This window comes from Tachysurus fulvidraco, chromosome 7, assembly GCF_022655615.1.
Source record: "Tachysurus fulvidraco isolate hzauxx_2018 chromosome 7, HZAU_PFXX_2.0, whole genome shotgun sequence".
NCBI lineage: Eukaryota > Metazoa > Chordata > Actinopteri > Siluriformes > Bagridae > Tachysurus > Tachysurus fulvidraco.
The window spans coordinates 2,232,993-2,249,037 of NC_062524.1; the positions used below are offsets into that span (position 1 = coordinate 2,232,993).

The 16,045-nt window shown below is 37.7% G+C and overlaps 1 protein-coding gene across 1 annotated transcript in view; it reads left to right on the top strand.

Annotated features, from left to right (window-relative positions):
• LOC113650481 overlaps positions 1-16,045 on the top strand; it is a 79,214-nt gene that overhangs the window by 15,403 nt on the left and 47,766 nt on the right. Inside the window, exons 7-9 of the mRNA XM_047816718.1 lie at positions 1,299-1,706; positions 7,397-7,804; positions 11,008-11,418. Of these exons, the coding sequence (XP_047672674.1) occupies positions 1,299-1,706; positions 7,397-7,804; positions 11,008-11,418 (1,227 nt within the window). The remainder of the gene's footprint in view (positions 1-1,298; positions 1,707-7,396; positions 7,805-11,007; positions 11,419-16,045) is intronic.

A 16,045-nucleotide genomic window follows, 5' to 3' on the forward strand; every position in this document is an offset into this window, starting at 1 on the left:
AGGCAGCTTCTCTGCAAATTCATCAGATTGGCAGTCAGCACACACCTCTGTTACTTCTAATACTGGAACAACTTTTCCTCCTGTTAAGTCATTACCTAAAATAAACTCTACTCCAGCATGATGAGAAGGTAGAGACTAGGATGACTAACATGACTAAAACAGCAGATTATTTATTTATTTATTACTAAACCAAATCAATACGAATTTGAAGTGAAATTATTTGCTGCTTTATTTAATGGGACAAATACAGCAGTAATTATGTGATGACCCTCACCACATCTTTATTAACATGTGTATTATGAGTCTTAAGTGATCTCTACACTTTTACAGTGTCTGTGTGTTCTCTTTTAGTGATATTTTGTGATATTGTTGCTCATAAACACCATACATTTTAGATCTATGTTTCACTTCATTTTATAGGACATAAACCTCCAGTTGTTTGTGATGGTCAGCGTGATCCTGTTGTGATTCAGACTGTTCTCCTCTTTAGGGGTCGTAGGTTCAGGTTCTGGAGGAAGACAAACCAGTTTTTTTTTTTTTAAATGCATGATTTAATCAGCTGTTATAAAAACGTTATGAGGTGTCTAGAAATCACCCTACAAGAGGTTAGAAAGGGTCAAATGTGAGAAAAGGTGAACTGCCCCTTTAAGTGACTCTGATTACATCACACTGAATAATTTTACCAGGTTTTAGTCCTACAAAAATGACATAATAAAAGTTGAAATATATTAAATATATTAAATATAATAGTTTATTAAGGGGTTCCTATTACAAGAAAACATATAAGATTATTATATTAAACTGTTGTATAATTATTACATATTTTACAAAAATAAATCTCATTTAATTTAAATCTCATTCAATTCATTTTATTTCTAACAGATTTGTAATGATAACTATCAGACTGCAGTAAAATCAGGGTTAATAATGAAGAGAACTGGAGAGTAAACGAGACTCTGTTCTTTTCTTCTTTTGGTGGATTTACATCCAGTCTGTTGTGTCAGTGTTCTCTTCATCACTGAGTGGGATTAAAAAATAAAACAAATACGTTTCAGTAACCAGTATATGAGAGTTTGTTCATCTTATGTCAGAGGGGGCGTGGCCAGGAGGGGCGTGGCTTTCTGTAGGAATTCTGTAGCTCTTGTAGTTCTAGGATTATTCCAATAATTATAAAATATTAACAAAAACAAAAGTAATTAAAGTGGAAAAACTTTATTTCTTCTGTATTTTTCTCCCTGTATGTGTGAGAGTTCTCTCTGTGTTTACTGTAATAATGTGAATCTTTCACTTTTCTCCAGGTCTGACTTTACAGATGAAGAGAAAAAGAAGAGATGGAGAAACTTTCTACTGGATTTGTGTCTGCAAACAGCTCTACACCAACCACAAAACATCCAGGAGACAGTGGAGAAAGTGATGACAGGTTATTATGAAGGATGGAGTGAGTTCCTGCTGGATCTGTTCTCACATGTGAAGCAGTATGAGAGTAAAACACACAGGACTGTCCTTCCAGCATTGCTGCCAGTTTACCGGTCACTTCCTGTTTGGTCCATAAAGCTCTCAGAGAGAAAAGTCTCCGTCCTCCTAGAAGTGCTGAAACTCCAAACACAGAAGATACCAGTGGAGCTGAGAGAATGTTCAGATGAAGAGAGTGAAGTGAGGAGTTTCCTTCAGTGTCTGCCCTACATCTCACACCTCAGCTTTAATGGGTAAGTTATTACAGATTTCTCAGACTTTCTTTAGTGTTTGTGCTCCACAGCTGAAGATCTCAGAGATCATGTTTAATGAGAATTGTATAAGTTCCTGTATAGATTTCACCTCTTTTACTGATCTGAACTGTTATTTTTAGTTAGCTACTTTACCTTAAATCTGCTAACACTTATTAGCTTGCTAATGTTAGACAAGTTAAAGGCATTTTGTTTTTTTGTTTTTTTAATTTCAAGCAATTAATTATAATTATTATTAACATTTTTATTTATGAAATCAAAAAACTAAAAACATTTCTACATAAATTTTGAGTTTAAATAAACTTTAGATTTACTTTTGAAAAAGCAACAGTATTTTATACAAAACTACTTTATACTAAATACATGTCCCTATGTATGCTTTTATGGTGGCAGCCTGTATTTCATCCTACACTTCTGAAGAAGCACAAACACTTCACAGCTACTGAGCTGTATGTACTGTAGCGTCTGGTACCGGTCATTTTAGATTTCATGTCCCAGGCACCCTAAATTTCAACATCTACTCCTCAATTAACCGATGAGCAACCCAGTTTTACACAAACACCTGACTCCAGATTGACTGGAGCCTACACAAAGACCAGATAACCCCATGCGGCTTCTCTGGGGCCCTCAATCAGAACACACACACACACACACACACACACACACACACACACACACACACACACACACACACACACACACACACACACAACACAATGAGACATTCCTTTTACTAATAAAACCCCAAGATAAGGTACTCTAAGGTTCTCATTCTTATAACCCTTTTTGTAATGTGTTCTTCTTTTAAGGCTTGCCTGACTTAAAATTATTTGCTCCTTAATTTCCTGACAAGGGTGTATTTTATTCATGTGTCAGAAACAACATTGTATTTAACATCAGTTATACTCTAATTACTGATCATGGCATGTTAATGTATACCTGTTCTAATGCTGTATGCCCCTTTAAGGTCTGATGTCAGAATGTATACGAAGCTATCGTTTTCTTTTTACTTCCCTAATGAAAGTGCATTTTGTTTCGTGTTTCATTTTTGTTTCTTTGCCTTTATAAGAACACAATATCGTATTAACATCAGTTACCCTTCGATTACGGATCTATGTATGTAATGTACCGCTGCCTTTATACCGTCGTTACCCTTCATGTTTAGTATCCAAATGACCACAAAATTATCGGTTACTCTTTTTTCCAACAATGGTGTATTTTATTTGAGCACGAAAGGCCCCATACCGTCTTAATACACCTTGGATCAAACTTTAAAGTCATCTAAAAGTTTGATAGCTAAACCACGCCCACAGACACCTGAAACAAAGGGAGTTTTCCCTCCAAAATCCTGACCGAAGTATTGGTCATCTCCCCAAAGATGGGTGGAGTTCGCGACCTTTAAATTGTCACAAAAACCACTAATCCGTGGTCAGACTTCAGGAACAGCTTCAAGACGACGCCATCTTCCTTCAAAAAAGTTCCAGCAAGCTTCACTTCCAAGAACGACAACTGCTCTGATCTTCAGAACTTGGAAGAACGTCTGACCCACCCTAACTGTTTTTTCAGCGATTTCTCGATTGCATCCGGACTCTTGTTCAGTAAGCCAATGCAAGTAACCGTTTCCTTTACCAATCAATTTAGGTGCGTAATTTTAAGTAGGAATCTTTCATTGAATCTTAAGGTGAATTTAAGTTTCTGTGACGATTTCCCAGTTAGGGTGTGATTAATTTTTGAGTCTAAGCTTGCCATTCCTTTCCTTCCTTTCTCTAGTTTCTTCTTTCCAGTCTCTTCCTCCCTTTCCCCAATTTTAATTTCTTTTGTTTTATTTTATTTTCATTTTCGTTTTCCCTATTTCTTTTGTTTGTTTGTGTAGTTAGTTTTATGTTGTGTTTGTCTCGTTCATTAAATGTCATAATTTTGAGCCACAGGTGATTTGTCTCTGAGTATCGCTCACAAATTAAGGTACCTGCAACATCGGGTCTGAACTACATGCTCTATTAAGTTAATTCAATTTAAATTACGGTATAAAGTAAAAGGGAAGCGAATCTTTCTTGGCCGGGAAGATACCGCCTTCATAGAATTAATAAAGGTTACACGGCCTGTTCGCCGGACGAACAGACCAAATAAGCGTAACCCTAATTCCGTTACCATTAATTTCAACTTAGGTTAAAATATTTAGAAGTCACTATAACACATGATAGTTACTTATAAATGTTTACCTTGCTTTCGCGAGCCAAAATCGCTACAGTACGAATATTTCGTCGCTGTCTACAGAGACACGGAAATAAGAAATTGCTGGATTTAGATGGACACATTAAAGACTGCAGAGACATGGTCCTGTCTTTAGCAGAGAGCGCTTTCAATGCCACCAAGTTAAAAACTAGCAACCTGGAGTTTGATTATGAAGAGAGAGGCATTTCTGGTGCTTTTCTGAAAACTGTTGTGACTGTTGTGTCACCAGCATGTGTTGAGCCTGGATGTGCGTTTCTTCACAACACAATGCAGGAATTTTTTTCTGCTCTCTGGCTTCTAGAAAAATCAGAAATACTTGATGAGGCTCTCCATCTGTGTCAGAATGAAGACAGTGAATACATGAAACATATAATTCCTTTTCTCTGTGGGCTTCAATCACGAACCAGTAAAACCCTAACCCTCTCTACCCTACTTAAACTCATATTGGCCTCACTCCTGACTCTTAACACAGATGTATTTTCCACATACCAGAGGCCAAACTACCTGTAATCTGATCTACCATCCACTAAACTCCACTGTCAGTCTTAAACAGTGATGGAAGATAGCCTCTGGAACTGTCAGTCTGCTGTGAACTCACACTTTTTAAGAAACTGGCAGGGGTTTTGTTTGCCAGATACAGACATCAGTGCTACCCCATCAGTCTCCATCACTCTCCTTATCCTGTTTCCAACTATCTAGCAGGTTGCTTTTCACTTCCACTCTGTCCTTTGTACAGTATGCAACAATGCTGTCGGTACATTCCCAAATGTTATGGAGCCATTAATGATAGTAGTGATGATGGGCAGGAGCTCTTGTGAGATGATCTGGAGCACTGTAGAAGGAAATTCATCCAGTGGCCAAATTGTAGGGTTGCAGGACAAAGTTTAATGGAAGTTTAACGGAAAATTGTCTGTGGAGAGAAAAAGGGTCTGGAATGGATGTTAGGTTGCAGAAAGCTACAGTACCTGCAGACTCTCTACTACTGTCTAACAAGGCTGAGTAGGTTGTCCTCTTCTGTCCTCTATACTTGATCACTTGGTGACGTTTCATAAAACAGCTATGCAGATGATACTCAACTCAGTCTATGCTAAGCTCCTTTTAATGGCATCCTGTAGCCATCCCCATTAAATATAAAACATTGGTGCTTTCCATGAAGCCAAAACCAGTCCAGCATTCTTCTAGCTTAAAACTCTTATGACACTCCACACTACACTACACTCCCTCATATTCTTTAGCACTGATTGACTAATAACAAGGAAACATGCAAGGAAACATGCATCAAGACTTTTCTCTGCTTTGGCGAAAAGAACTTCGTTTTGATATCTGAACATCTGGCAGTCTTTGAACACATTACATTACATTTCCAGCATTTAACAGACCTCCCAACATAGTCTTTAGACTGTCTTATTGGTCTCTGACCAAGTTAAGCAGTACACAGTATGTATTGTATGTATATAGTGATTGGGACTAAAAAGCATTTCAAGTTACTCTATAAAAGGGAGTCTACTAAATACCAATGTATGAGATACAAAAATGGATCCAGTGTAGTGGGGTGACAGCTTTTAATGTGTTTAATACATAATGATCATAAATGTGATGGTGTCTGGTCCTGTAGTCAAATATTTAGCACAGGGATGATGCTAGTCTTTCACAAAGCTGCTCAGCACAATCCCTGAGCTCCTGGTGAGCTATGTTGTCTGGACCAGCAGCTTTGCTTGGGTTAAGTTTGGATAAAGTTTTCATTACATCAGATGGAAAGAGTATTTACTCAGTGTCATTATTCTGTGGTCTTTTCTGTCACATCATTTTCTGTGCTTCAGACCAGAAATATATTCTTAGAGTGAGGCATCACAATCACAGCCATGAAGTATTTTAGTCTGTGATGACCTGGATACCTTTTCCCATATGCTGTGTGACATGGGATTTAATAGGGCCTGTGCACCTCTGATGTACTGGTAGTGCAGTGTATTGGGTTTTCAGTACAAACCTTAGACCTGGTTCTCAAAACTGTTTTAGCACCATTAATACCTAGCTTATATAGACATTGTTTTTATTAAATTTTTTAGACTTTAAAGATCCAACACATCACCAGAATACTTTGCTTGGGAACACGTGACAACACATGACAAAAAAACTTCAGGCAGCTTCTCTGCAAATTCATCAGATTGGCAGTCAGCACACACCTCTGTTACTTCTAATACTGGAACAACTTTTCCTCCTGTTAAGTCATTACCTAAAATAAACTCTACTCCAGCATGATGAGAAGGTAGAGACTAGGATGACTAACATGACTAAAACAGCAGATTATTTATTTATTTATTACTAAACCAAATCAATACGAATTTGAAGTGAAATTATTTGCTGCTTTATTTAATGGGACAAATACAGCAGTAATTATGTGATGACCCTCACCACATCTTTATTAACATGTGTATTATGAGTCTTAAGTGATCTCTACACTTTTACAGTGTCTGTGTGTTTTCTTTTAGTGATATTTTGTGATATTGTTGCTCATAAACACCATACATTTTAGATCTATGTTTCACTTCATTTTATAGGACATAAACCTCCAGTTGTTTGTGATGGTCAGCGTGATCCTGTTGTGATTCAGACTGTTCTCCTCTTTAGGGGTCGTAGGTTCAGGTTCTGGAGGAAGACAAACCAGTTTTTTTTTTTTTTAAATGCATGATTTAATCAGCTGTTATAAAAACGTTATGAGGTGTCTAGAAATCACCCTACAAGAGGTTAGAAAGGGTCAAATGTGAGAAAAGGTGAACTGCCCCTTTAAGTGACTCTGATTACATCACACTGAATAATTTTACCAGGTTTTAGTCCTACAAAAATGACATAATAAAAGTTGAAATATATTAAATATATTAAATATAATAGTTTATTAAGGGGTTCCTATTACAAGAAAACATATAAGATTATTATATTAAACTGTTGTATAATTATTACATATTTTACAAAAATAAATCTCATTTAATTTAAATCTCATTCAATTCATTTTATTTCTAACAGTTGTGTAATGATAACTATCAGACTGCAGTAAAATCAGGGTTAATAATGAAGAGAACTGGAGAGTAAACGAGACTCTGTTCTTTTCTTCTTTTGGTGGATTTACATCCAGTCTGTTGTGTCAGTGTTCTCTTCATCACTGAGTGGGATTAAAAAATAAAACAAATACGTTTCAGTACCCAGTATATGAGAGAGTTTGTTCATCTTATGTCAGAGGGGGCGTGGCCAGGAGGGGGTGTGGCTTTCTGTAGGGATTCTGTAGCTCTTGTAGTTCTAGGATTATTCCAATAATTATAAAATATTAACAAAAACAAAAGTAAGTAAAGTGGAAAAACGTTATTTCTTCTGTATTTTTCTCTCTGTATGTGTGAGAGTTCTCTCTGTGTTTACTGTAATAATGTGAATCTTTCACTTTTCTCCAGGTCTCAATCTACAGACGGAGAGAAAAAGAACAAATGGAGAGAATTTCTACTGGATTTGTGTCTGCAAACAGCTCTACACCAACCACAAAACATCCAGGAGACAGTGGAGAAAGTGATGACAGGTTATTATGAAGGATGGAGTGAGTTCCTGCTGGATCTGTTCTCACATGTGAAGCAGTATGAGAGTAAAACACACAGGACTGTCCTTCCAGCATTGCTGCCAGTTTACCGGTCACTTCCTGTTTGGTCCATAAAGCTCTCAGAGAGAAAAGTCTCCGTCCTCCTAGAAGTGCTGAAACTCCAAACACAGAAGATACCAGTGGAGCTGAGAGACTGTTCAGGTGAAGAGAGTGAAGTGAGGAGTTTCCTTCAGTGTCTGCCCTACATCTCACACCTCAGGTTTAAACAGTAAGTTATTACAGATTTCTCAGACTTTCTTTAGTGTTTGTGCTCCACAGCTGAAGATCTCAGAGATCATGTTTAATGAGAATTGTATAAGTTCCTGTACAGATTTCACCTCTTTTACTGATCTGAACTGTTATTTTTAGTTAGCTACTTTACCTTAAATCTGCTAACACTTATTAGCTTGCTAATGTTAGACAAGTTAAAGGCATTTTGTTTTTTGTTTTTTTAATTTCAAGCAATTAATTATAATTATTATTAACATTTTTATTTATGAAATCAAAAAACTAAAAACATTTCTACATAAATTTTGAGTTTAAATAAACTTTAGATTTACTTTTGAAAAAGCAACAGTATTTTATACAAAACTAGTTTATACTAAATACATGTCCCTATGTATGCTTTTATGGTGGCAGCCTGTATTTCATCCTACACTTCTGAAGAAGCACAAACACTTCACAGCTACTGAGCTGTATGTACTGTAGCGTCTGGTACCGGTCATTTTAGATTTCATGTCCCAGGCACCCTAAATTTCAACATCTACTCCTCAATTAACCGATGATTAAAAATAACACAAATACGTTTCAGTACCCAGTATATGAGAGTTTGTTCATCTTATGTCAGAGGGGGCGTGGCCAGGAGGGGGCGTGGTTTTCTGTAGGGATTCTGTAGCTCTTGTAGTTCTAGGACTATTCCAGTGGTGTAGTCTAGTTTTTTGTACTGAGTATACTGTGATCCCCCCCCCCTCCCAGCCTCATACACACCCATCCTAGAGCGACACCCCACAGGCACCACCACACTCACTAATGCATAAAATATGCATCTACATGTAACTGAGAGCATTATTAAATCTTATGTGTTATCAACATTCCAATTTATTATAAGCAACAAAAGACAGTCAGTTGATAAAACCTGTGCTCCAGGTCCCATATTCATATAACATTTAAGGTTAAATGTAGCTCTTAAAGGTATAAAGTTCACCCAAAAATGAAAATTCTGTTATTTCCTCACCCTCATTTTGTTCCATAATAATAATAATAATAATAATAATAATAATAATAATAATAATAATAATAATAATAATAATAATAATAATAATAATAATAATAATAATCAGTGCTACTCCTTCCTGGGTGTATACTGCCTTGATGCCCAAGGACGCCTGAGTATAACTATTATGGTGTTCATTACAAAACCGTCATGAAGATGCATGTGCTCACTATAACATTTTCGTCTTACATTTTCGCCCACAAATAAATTCTGTGATTTTGTCAAGGTGTTAACGCTCAGTCTAATTGCTAGAAACACATAAATCCTCCAGTGACCCGGGTATGTAATGCTTCATGATGGCACTGCTGGCACTGTTGGAGGATTACGCCAATGGCAGAATAAGAAGAGAATAAGTTTTCAGGGACCATGATGATTTCCTGGCCCATTATGATGACTGGCTAATAAGCCGATTTAGATTCCCTAGAGCTGTGCTCTTAGATCTATGTGTTGAATTGGGTCCAGTATTAGAGAGGGCAACACGCCGGAACCATGCCATCCCAGTCCAAATACAAGTCCTCACCACTCTGGGATTCTTGGCAACCGGCTGTTTCCAGCGGGAATTGGCAGACAGGTAAATTATTTATCTAAAAAAAAACTATAAGTAATCCTCAACTTTGTGTCTAAGACCTTTTTGTATATGAAATAATTCTATTGGAGTCTATCATCTCACCCTATCTGGTACATCACAGCCGTCCCTGAGTGCTGCAAAATTCATTTTAATTTCGGCCTGTTCTCGCACAGTGTAGGGGAACCTGATGTACCGACTACCCATATTAAGTATACCATTCAAAATGACAGATATTATGGCAATGTCTTGTTTCCCAAATGTAATCAGCCCAATTGACTGCGCTCATGTTGCTATAAGGGCACCATCTGCAAATGAATTTGCTTATGTTAATAGAAAGCATGTGCATTTTATTAATGTGCAAATCATATGTGACTCCAACATGACCCTCACAAACATTGTGGCACGCTGGCCTGGTTCAACACATGATCCCTTTATCTTGACACGTAGTGTAGGGAACAGACTAAATGCAGACACAGTAGCTACGTGATGGTTGGCTTCTTGGTGAGTTTAACAATATTAAAAAGTTGAAAATGTAACAATGTTGCTTTTATATATAATTAATATATATAATATAATTATAACCTGCAGGCGACAGTGACTACCCCCAGTGACTACGCTGGCTCCTCACCCCATTTTTAAACACACAGAGCGCAGAGGAAACTCATTATAACGAGGTCCACTCTCGTGCCCGCACAGTGATTTGCATTGACTATTTATGCTTAAAAATGGGCGTGTACAGGGTGGGATTTGAGGCTGGTTCACGTACGCACATCTGCGGGTGATCTGCGGGAAATCAGAATTTTTAGTTTTAGTAGGGATCCTACACACAGTTTTATAAATGAGACCCCTGGTATTTTGACCAACGGATAGCTATCGGATCACAGAAAACGCAGGAAGTGACCAGGTGTAAAAACCCCCAAAGGGTCAAATTGAACTGTCCCTTTAAGTGACTCTGATTACATCACACTGAATAATTTTACCAGGATTTAGTCCTACAAAAACAACATCATAAACTTTTAAATGTATAAAATATAATCATTTATTAAGGGGTTCCTATTACAAGAAAACATAAGATTATTAAACTGTATAATTATCTTTGGTATTAAAAATCTCATGTTATAACATTTTTAACCCTTGAGAAGAGAACTGTACAGAAATCCACTGAGCATGATTTATAAACACTGTATTTATTTTTTAATAAGAGTTTTGTAATGATAACTATCAGACTGCAGTAAAATCAATGAAGTTAATAATGAAGAGAACTGGAGAGTAAACGAGACTCTGTTCTTTTCTTCTTTTGGTGGATTTACATCCAGTCTGTTGTGTCAGTGTTCTCTTCATCACTGAGAGTTTGTCCATCTTATGTCAGAGGGGGCGTGGCCATGAGGGGGTGTGGCTTTCTGTAGGGATTCTGTAGCTCTTGTAGTTCTAGGATTATATAAAATAAATTTTTATATAAAATATAAAATATTAACAAAAACAAAAGTAAGTAAAGTGGAAAAACTTTATTTCTTCTGTATTTTTCTCTCTGTATGTGTGAGAGTTCTCTCTGTGTTTACTGTAATAATGTGAATCTTTCACTTTTCTCCAGGTCTCAATCTACAGACGGAGAGAAAAAGAACAAATGGAGAGAATTTCTACTGGATTTGTGTCTGCAAACAGCTCTACACCAACCACAAAACATCCAGGAGACAGTGAAGAAAGTGATGACAGATTATGATTATGAAGAAGAGAGTGAATTCCTGCTGGATCTGTTCTCACAGCTGAAGCAGTATGAGAGTAAAACACACAGGACTGTCCTTCCAGTATTGCCGCCAGTTTACCGGTCACTTCCTGTTTGGTCCATAAATCTCTCAGAGAGAAAAGTCTCCGACCTCCTAGAAGTGCTGAAACTCCAAACACATAAGAAACGAGTGGAGCTGAGAGACTGTTCAGATGAAGAGAGTGAAGTGAGGAGTTTACTTCAGTGTCTGCCCTACATCTCAGACCTCAGCTTTAAACGGTAAGTTATTACAGATTTCTCAGACTTTAGTGTTTGTGCTCCACAGCTGATAAAAGAACTGTGTTTTATTTGTAAGGAAATATTTCGGCAAATAAATGCGACTCATCCTGAACTCAGTTTTAAATTACTATATGATTTTATCAGTACTGGTCAGCCTGGTGGACCTGGGATTTGAACTCATAACCTATGACTCAGTAGTCTAACACCTTAACCTCTAGACCTCCACATCCCACATGACTGTAGTCCAGGGCCGAGGGGGAAATGCTGGGACCTAAATTAATCAAAAGCTGTGAAACATATTTAATTTTCTGTCCCAGTGAGTGGAATATTTCTGAATAAATATTGTAGCTCATCCAAATTCAGTACTTTCTTTAAACAGGTGCTTTGATTTGCTCAGTGTTACATTGATCATATTTGACTTTTTATTGGTTTAAAACCTCTTACCTATTGCCCCCCCATTTTCATGATTTTCGCCTAGATGACATACCCACCTAAAAAGTAGTACAGCTCCCATATACTTTGACACACAGAGAGTCTCTAGTTTCTGATACAAGTATCAGGGTGATTCTAGGCCTTACTGACACAGAGTTACAGAGGCTGGAGGGTTTTTATTTCCGTCTGAGTTGTTTACCTGATAAACTGATTACATACATTGCTGTATTTAATGATGGGAGGTAAACAACAAATGAGGGTCATAGCCACATGTCTTGGCTTTCACCAAAAGACTCAAAAATGGATTTTATATGAATATTTTTCTACGGACATGTCCGTCCGTTCATGTTTTTCTTGTTTATTTGTTTACTGTATAACTTTGTATAAAAAGACTGCATGCTTAGTTCAAAAGTCCTATAACAAAGACAACCCCTCTGCCTAGAAGCCTGATGTGAAAAAAGGCCTGTAAACTGACACCCTGAGGCGTGAGAGTGTGAAAAGTTCGAGAATTGAGCAATAAAGTATGCCCTCACCAGATGTATCATGTTGCATCTCGTTGGAATCGTCTCCTTATTGGCTAAAGAGCTATGATGCTCGTGAAACATCAAATCGCTACTGGAGGGAGCAATTGTCAGTCAAATGGAGGGTGTCCCACAAAGCATGGAGAGACCTCATGAGAGGGCTTGTTTGATTCGTTAGACCCTCGACTACAAATCTGACAAGCCTCCAATGAGAAGTGAGAGTCGAAACAAAGGACAGAAGTCAACCGCTGTTTACAGTTTCCGGCCAGAAACGTAATACTTGTGAGGCGAGCAAAGCGTTTTGGATTAAAAGGCTTACATATTCCAGTTCCTTGGACTCTTGGGGATTTTTACAAGCATTTGTTTTGGAAAATACATTAACATTAATGACAATGTGAAGAAAGGGAAATTGCGTTTAATGGTAAGTAAACAAACCGAACTAGCGCCACCTAGTATAGGTGGCTATCAAATGGTTAAATTACTATGACTGCTATAAATCATATTATGCTTTGTGTGTGCGCTTAATAAAATCCTGAGAGTCTAAGCTTTCAAACAGTATATAATTTAACCGTGTATTTAAAGGATTTACTGCTTAAAAGTTACAATGAATTTACAATGAAGTTGATGCAGTCTCGCCTCCTAGCGGTGGTGGCTCGTTCTCGTGACGGCGACCTGATAAGTGGTTAAGTTGTGAAAACGGAGTGTAGGAGCCATGTTAAGTGTGTCATGTGACCGTGGGAGAATGGGGGTGTTAGTAATTACGTAAGGTTAAAACACCTGTGTGTAACTCTGGAAGCATGGGGGTGAGTCTACTATCACATATTTTTTGGATGACCGTATAATCACAGTATAAGATTAATATATTCATTGAGAAGCAGTATTGTTAAACTTGAGCAAATCACTGTTATACATTGCTACAGAATATAGAAACAATCTTTTAAATGGATGGAGAATAAACAGCAAACTGCAAGGATGATTAACGTGTCACGATTTGATCGCTCCTCACTCAGCTCCTTGGCGGTTTTAAGATCATTATGCTGCTACAATTAAGTCAAATTGATGATAAAATTGATGTTTTGGACATTACGCAAGGAACGATTCAATGCAGAGGCCTGTGCGCTTTGACTGAGCACAGCGAAGAAGCGCTGCATCGATAGTTTTGATTGGAAAAGCTCTGCCTGTTTTAATAGAAACTGTTGCATGCTTGGACAAAGGGAATAATGGGACCAGCCTTGTTCAACGTTTACCATCGTCTAACTGGTAGAACAAGGGTTACAATATTAATGCCTGCATGCTGCGGATTAAGTTTGGCATAAGTGGCTGTTTAGCATGCAATCGCCGCTGTTGTGTTTGGCTTTAAATCGTGGTTGCTGTTGCTGTGTTGAATCCCAATTCTGGCTGCTAAGTTTTCTTGAATAGACATTTTGGATTGTTTTGGATTGTTTGCTTGTTATGGAAAGTGTTTCACGCATGTGTTCATCAGGAGTGAGTCTGAAGCCAACGCGGATAGTGAACAGGAGAAATGCAAGCGAAAAGTTCAGCTTACCGCAAAGGCTTTGTCTAATAAAATTGAACAACTTCAGAAAGACCGAAAGAGAAATGTCAATGTGATTAAAGGTTCAATACCAACCATCAAAAAGCTCATGTCGAGTAATGAATGTCTCAATGGCACGGTCTGAACTTGAACGCTTGACGCAATTGTTTAAGGCTCTCGCCCCCTATTGCAGGTTTTTCGCCTACATGACCTACCCAACAAAAAGTGATACAGCTCCCACATACTTTGACACACAGGGGTGAGGTTCTCATTGGAAAGAAGAGATTCTCTAGTTTCAGATACAAGTGTCAGATTGATTCAGATTGATTGATTAATTCTTACTGGCACAAAGTTACAGAGGCTAGAATGGAAGGTTTTGATTTCCGCCCGAGTTGTTTACCTGATAAACTGATTAATCTTATTTCTCTGGAACATGCTAGGAACCAAATAACAACTGAGGGTCATAGCCACCTGTCTCAGTCAAGTCAAAAGACCCAGAAATGGCTTCAATAAAAATATTTTTCTACGGACATGTCCGTCCGGTCATGTGTTTCTTGTTTACTGTATAACTTTGAATTAAAAGACTGCATGCTCAGTTTAAAAGGCCTAAAACAAACAGAGCCTCTCTGTCTACAAGTCTGCTGTGAAAAAAGGCCTGTAACCTGACACCCTGAGCTGTGAGATTGTGAAAAAGTCGAGGATTGCGCAATAAATTATTTGCGCAACTTTTTTGCCCAACCCGAGGCTTCGGAGACGTGGCATGTTGCATACCGTTGGAATCGTCTCCTTATTGGCTAAAGAGCTGTAGAGATCCCGGACCATTTCATTGCTATTGGAAGGAGCCAAATGAGGGTTCCCAAAAATGATGTCATGACACTTGACACTTTGACACTTTGAGATGATGCAATCAAAGCCAACGTTCTTCGGATGATTCAAAAACTCAGAACACATCTCAAAGTGTCATGCATAACCAAGATGAAATAAATCCAAGTGACAGCATTTCTAATGTTAGACGTAGAGGATTAAGCAAAAAAAGCTCTGCTGCAAGACGCTCAACAACATCAACAACCTCTTCTGCACGCATTAGAGCAGAGGCTGATATAGCATCTCTGTTGGGACGTCAAAATTCCATTAAAGAAAAGCATGCGATTGAAGAAAAGGAGCAAAGTCTAAGGAAACAAAAGGAGGATGGCAAAAGTGAAAGTGCTTAAAGTCTCAAGTGTATGCTCTGCTAAATGTGATGTGACTCATCAGTCTGATGGAATGAATTCTTACTTTGATAAAGGACAACAGACAACACAGAGACTTAACGTTGATGCAGATTCGTTTATTCCCACAAATATGACTCAACATATTGTTTCTTATGATTATGGTAATTCAGGTGCCAAAGCAAAGATGGGAAATGTTCCTCAGGCTGTCTATTCTCAGACTATCCCAAATTCAGGTCAAACAACTCAGAGTGGTCTTGGGAACATTAATGTTCAGCACTGATACAAGAGCTACTGATACAAGACTTACTGATCAAGTTCTCCATGTTCTGGATAAACAAAATGAAATGACATCTTTGCTGATTCAACAACAGTGTTTGTCATCTTTGCCAAAAAAGGAAATTCAAGTGTTTGATGGAAATCCTCTTCATTTTCTTGCCTTTATGAAATCATTTGAAAGCGGGGTAGAGTGAAAAGTAGCCACCCTAATGATTGCTTATACTTTCTTGAACAGTACACCAGGGGTCATCCAAGAGAGATTTTAAGAAGTTGTCTGCATATGCCTGCTGAGCGTGGTTATTTAAGAGCCAAGTCTTTACTACAAGTGCATTTTGGTGACCAGTATAAAATTGCATCAGCTTATATGGAGAAAGTTCTCTCATGGTCAAATATCACAAGTGAAGATCTCAAAGCTTTACAAGATTATAGTCTATTTTTAAGTTGTTGTTGTAATTGCATGGAAGATATTCAGTATTTGCATAAGATGAATACACCTACTAATATGCTGACTCAAGCAATCAAAGAGCTACTGTACTTTTACCGACATTGTCAACTTTGTTGAAAGACAAGTAAAAATAATGACTGATCCAGTATTTGGAGTTATTCAGGATGCAGGAAATCAATCATCAAACAAAGGAAAGCTTCAGTCTTAT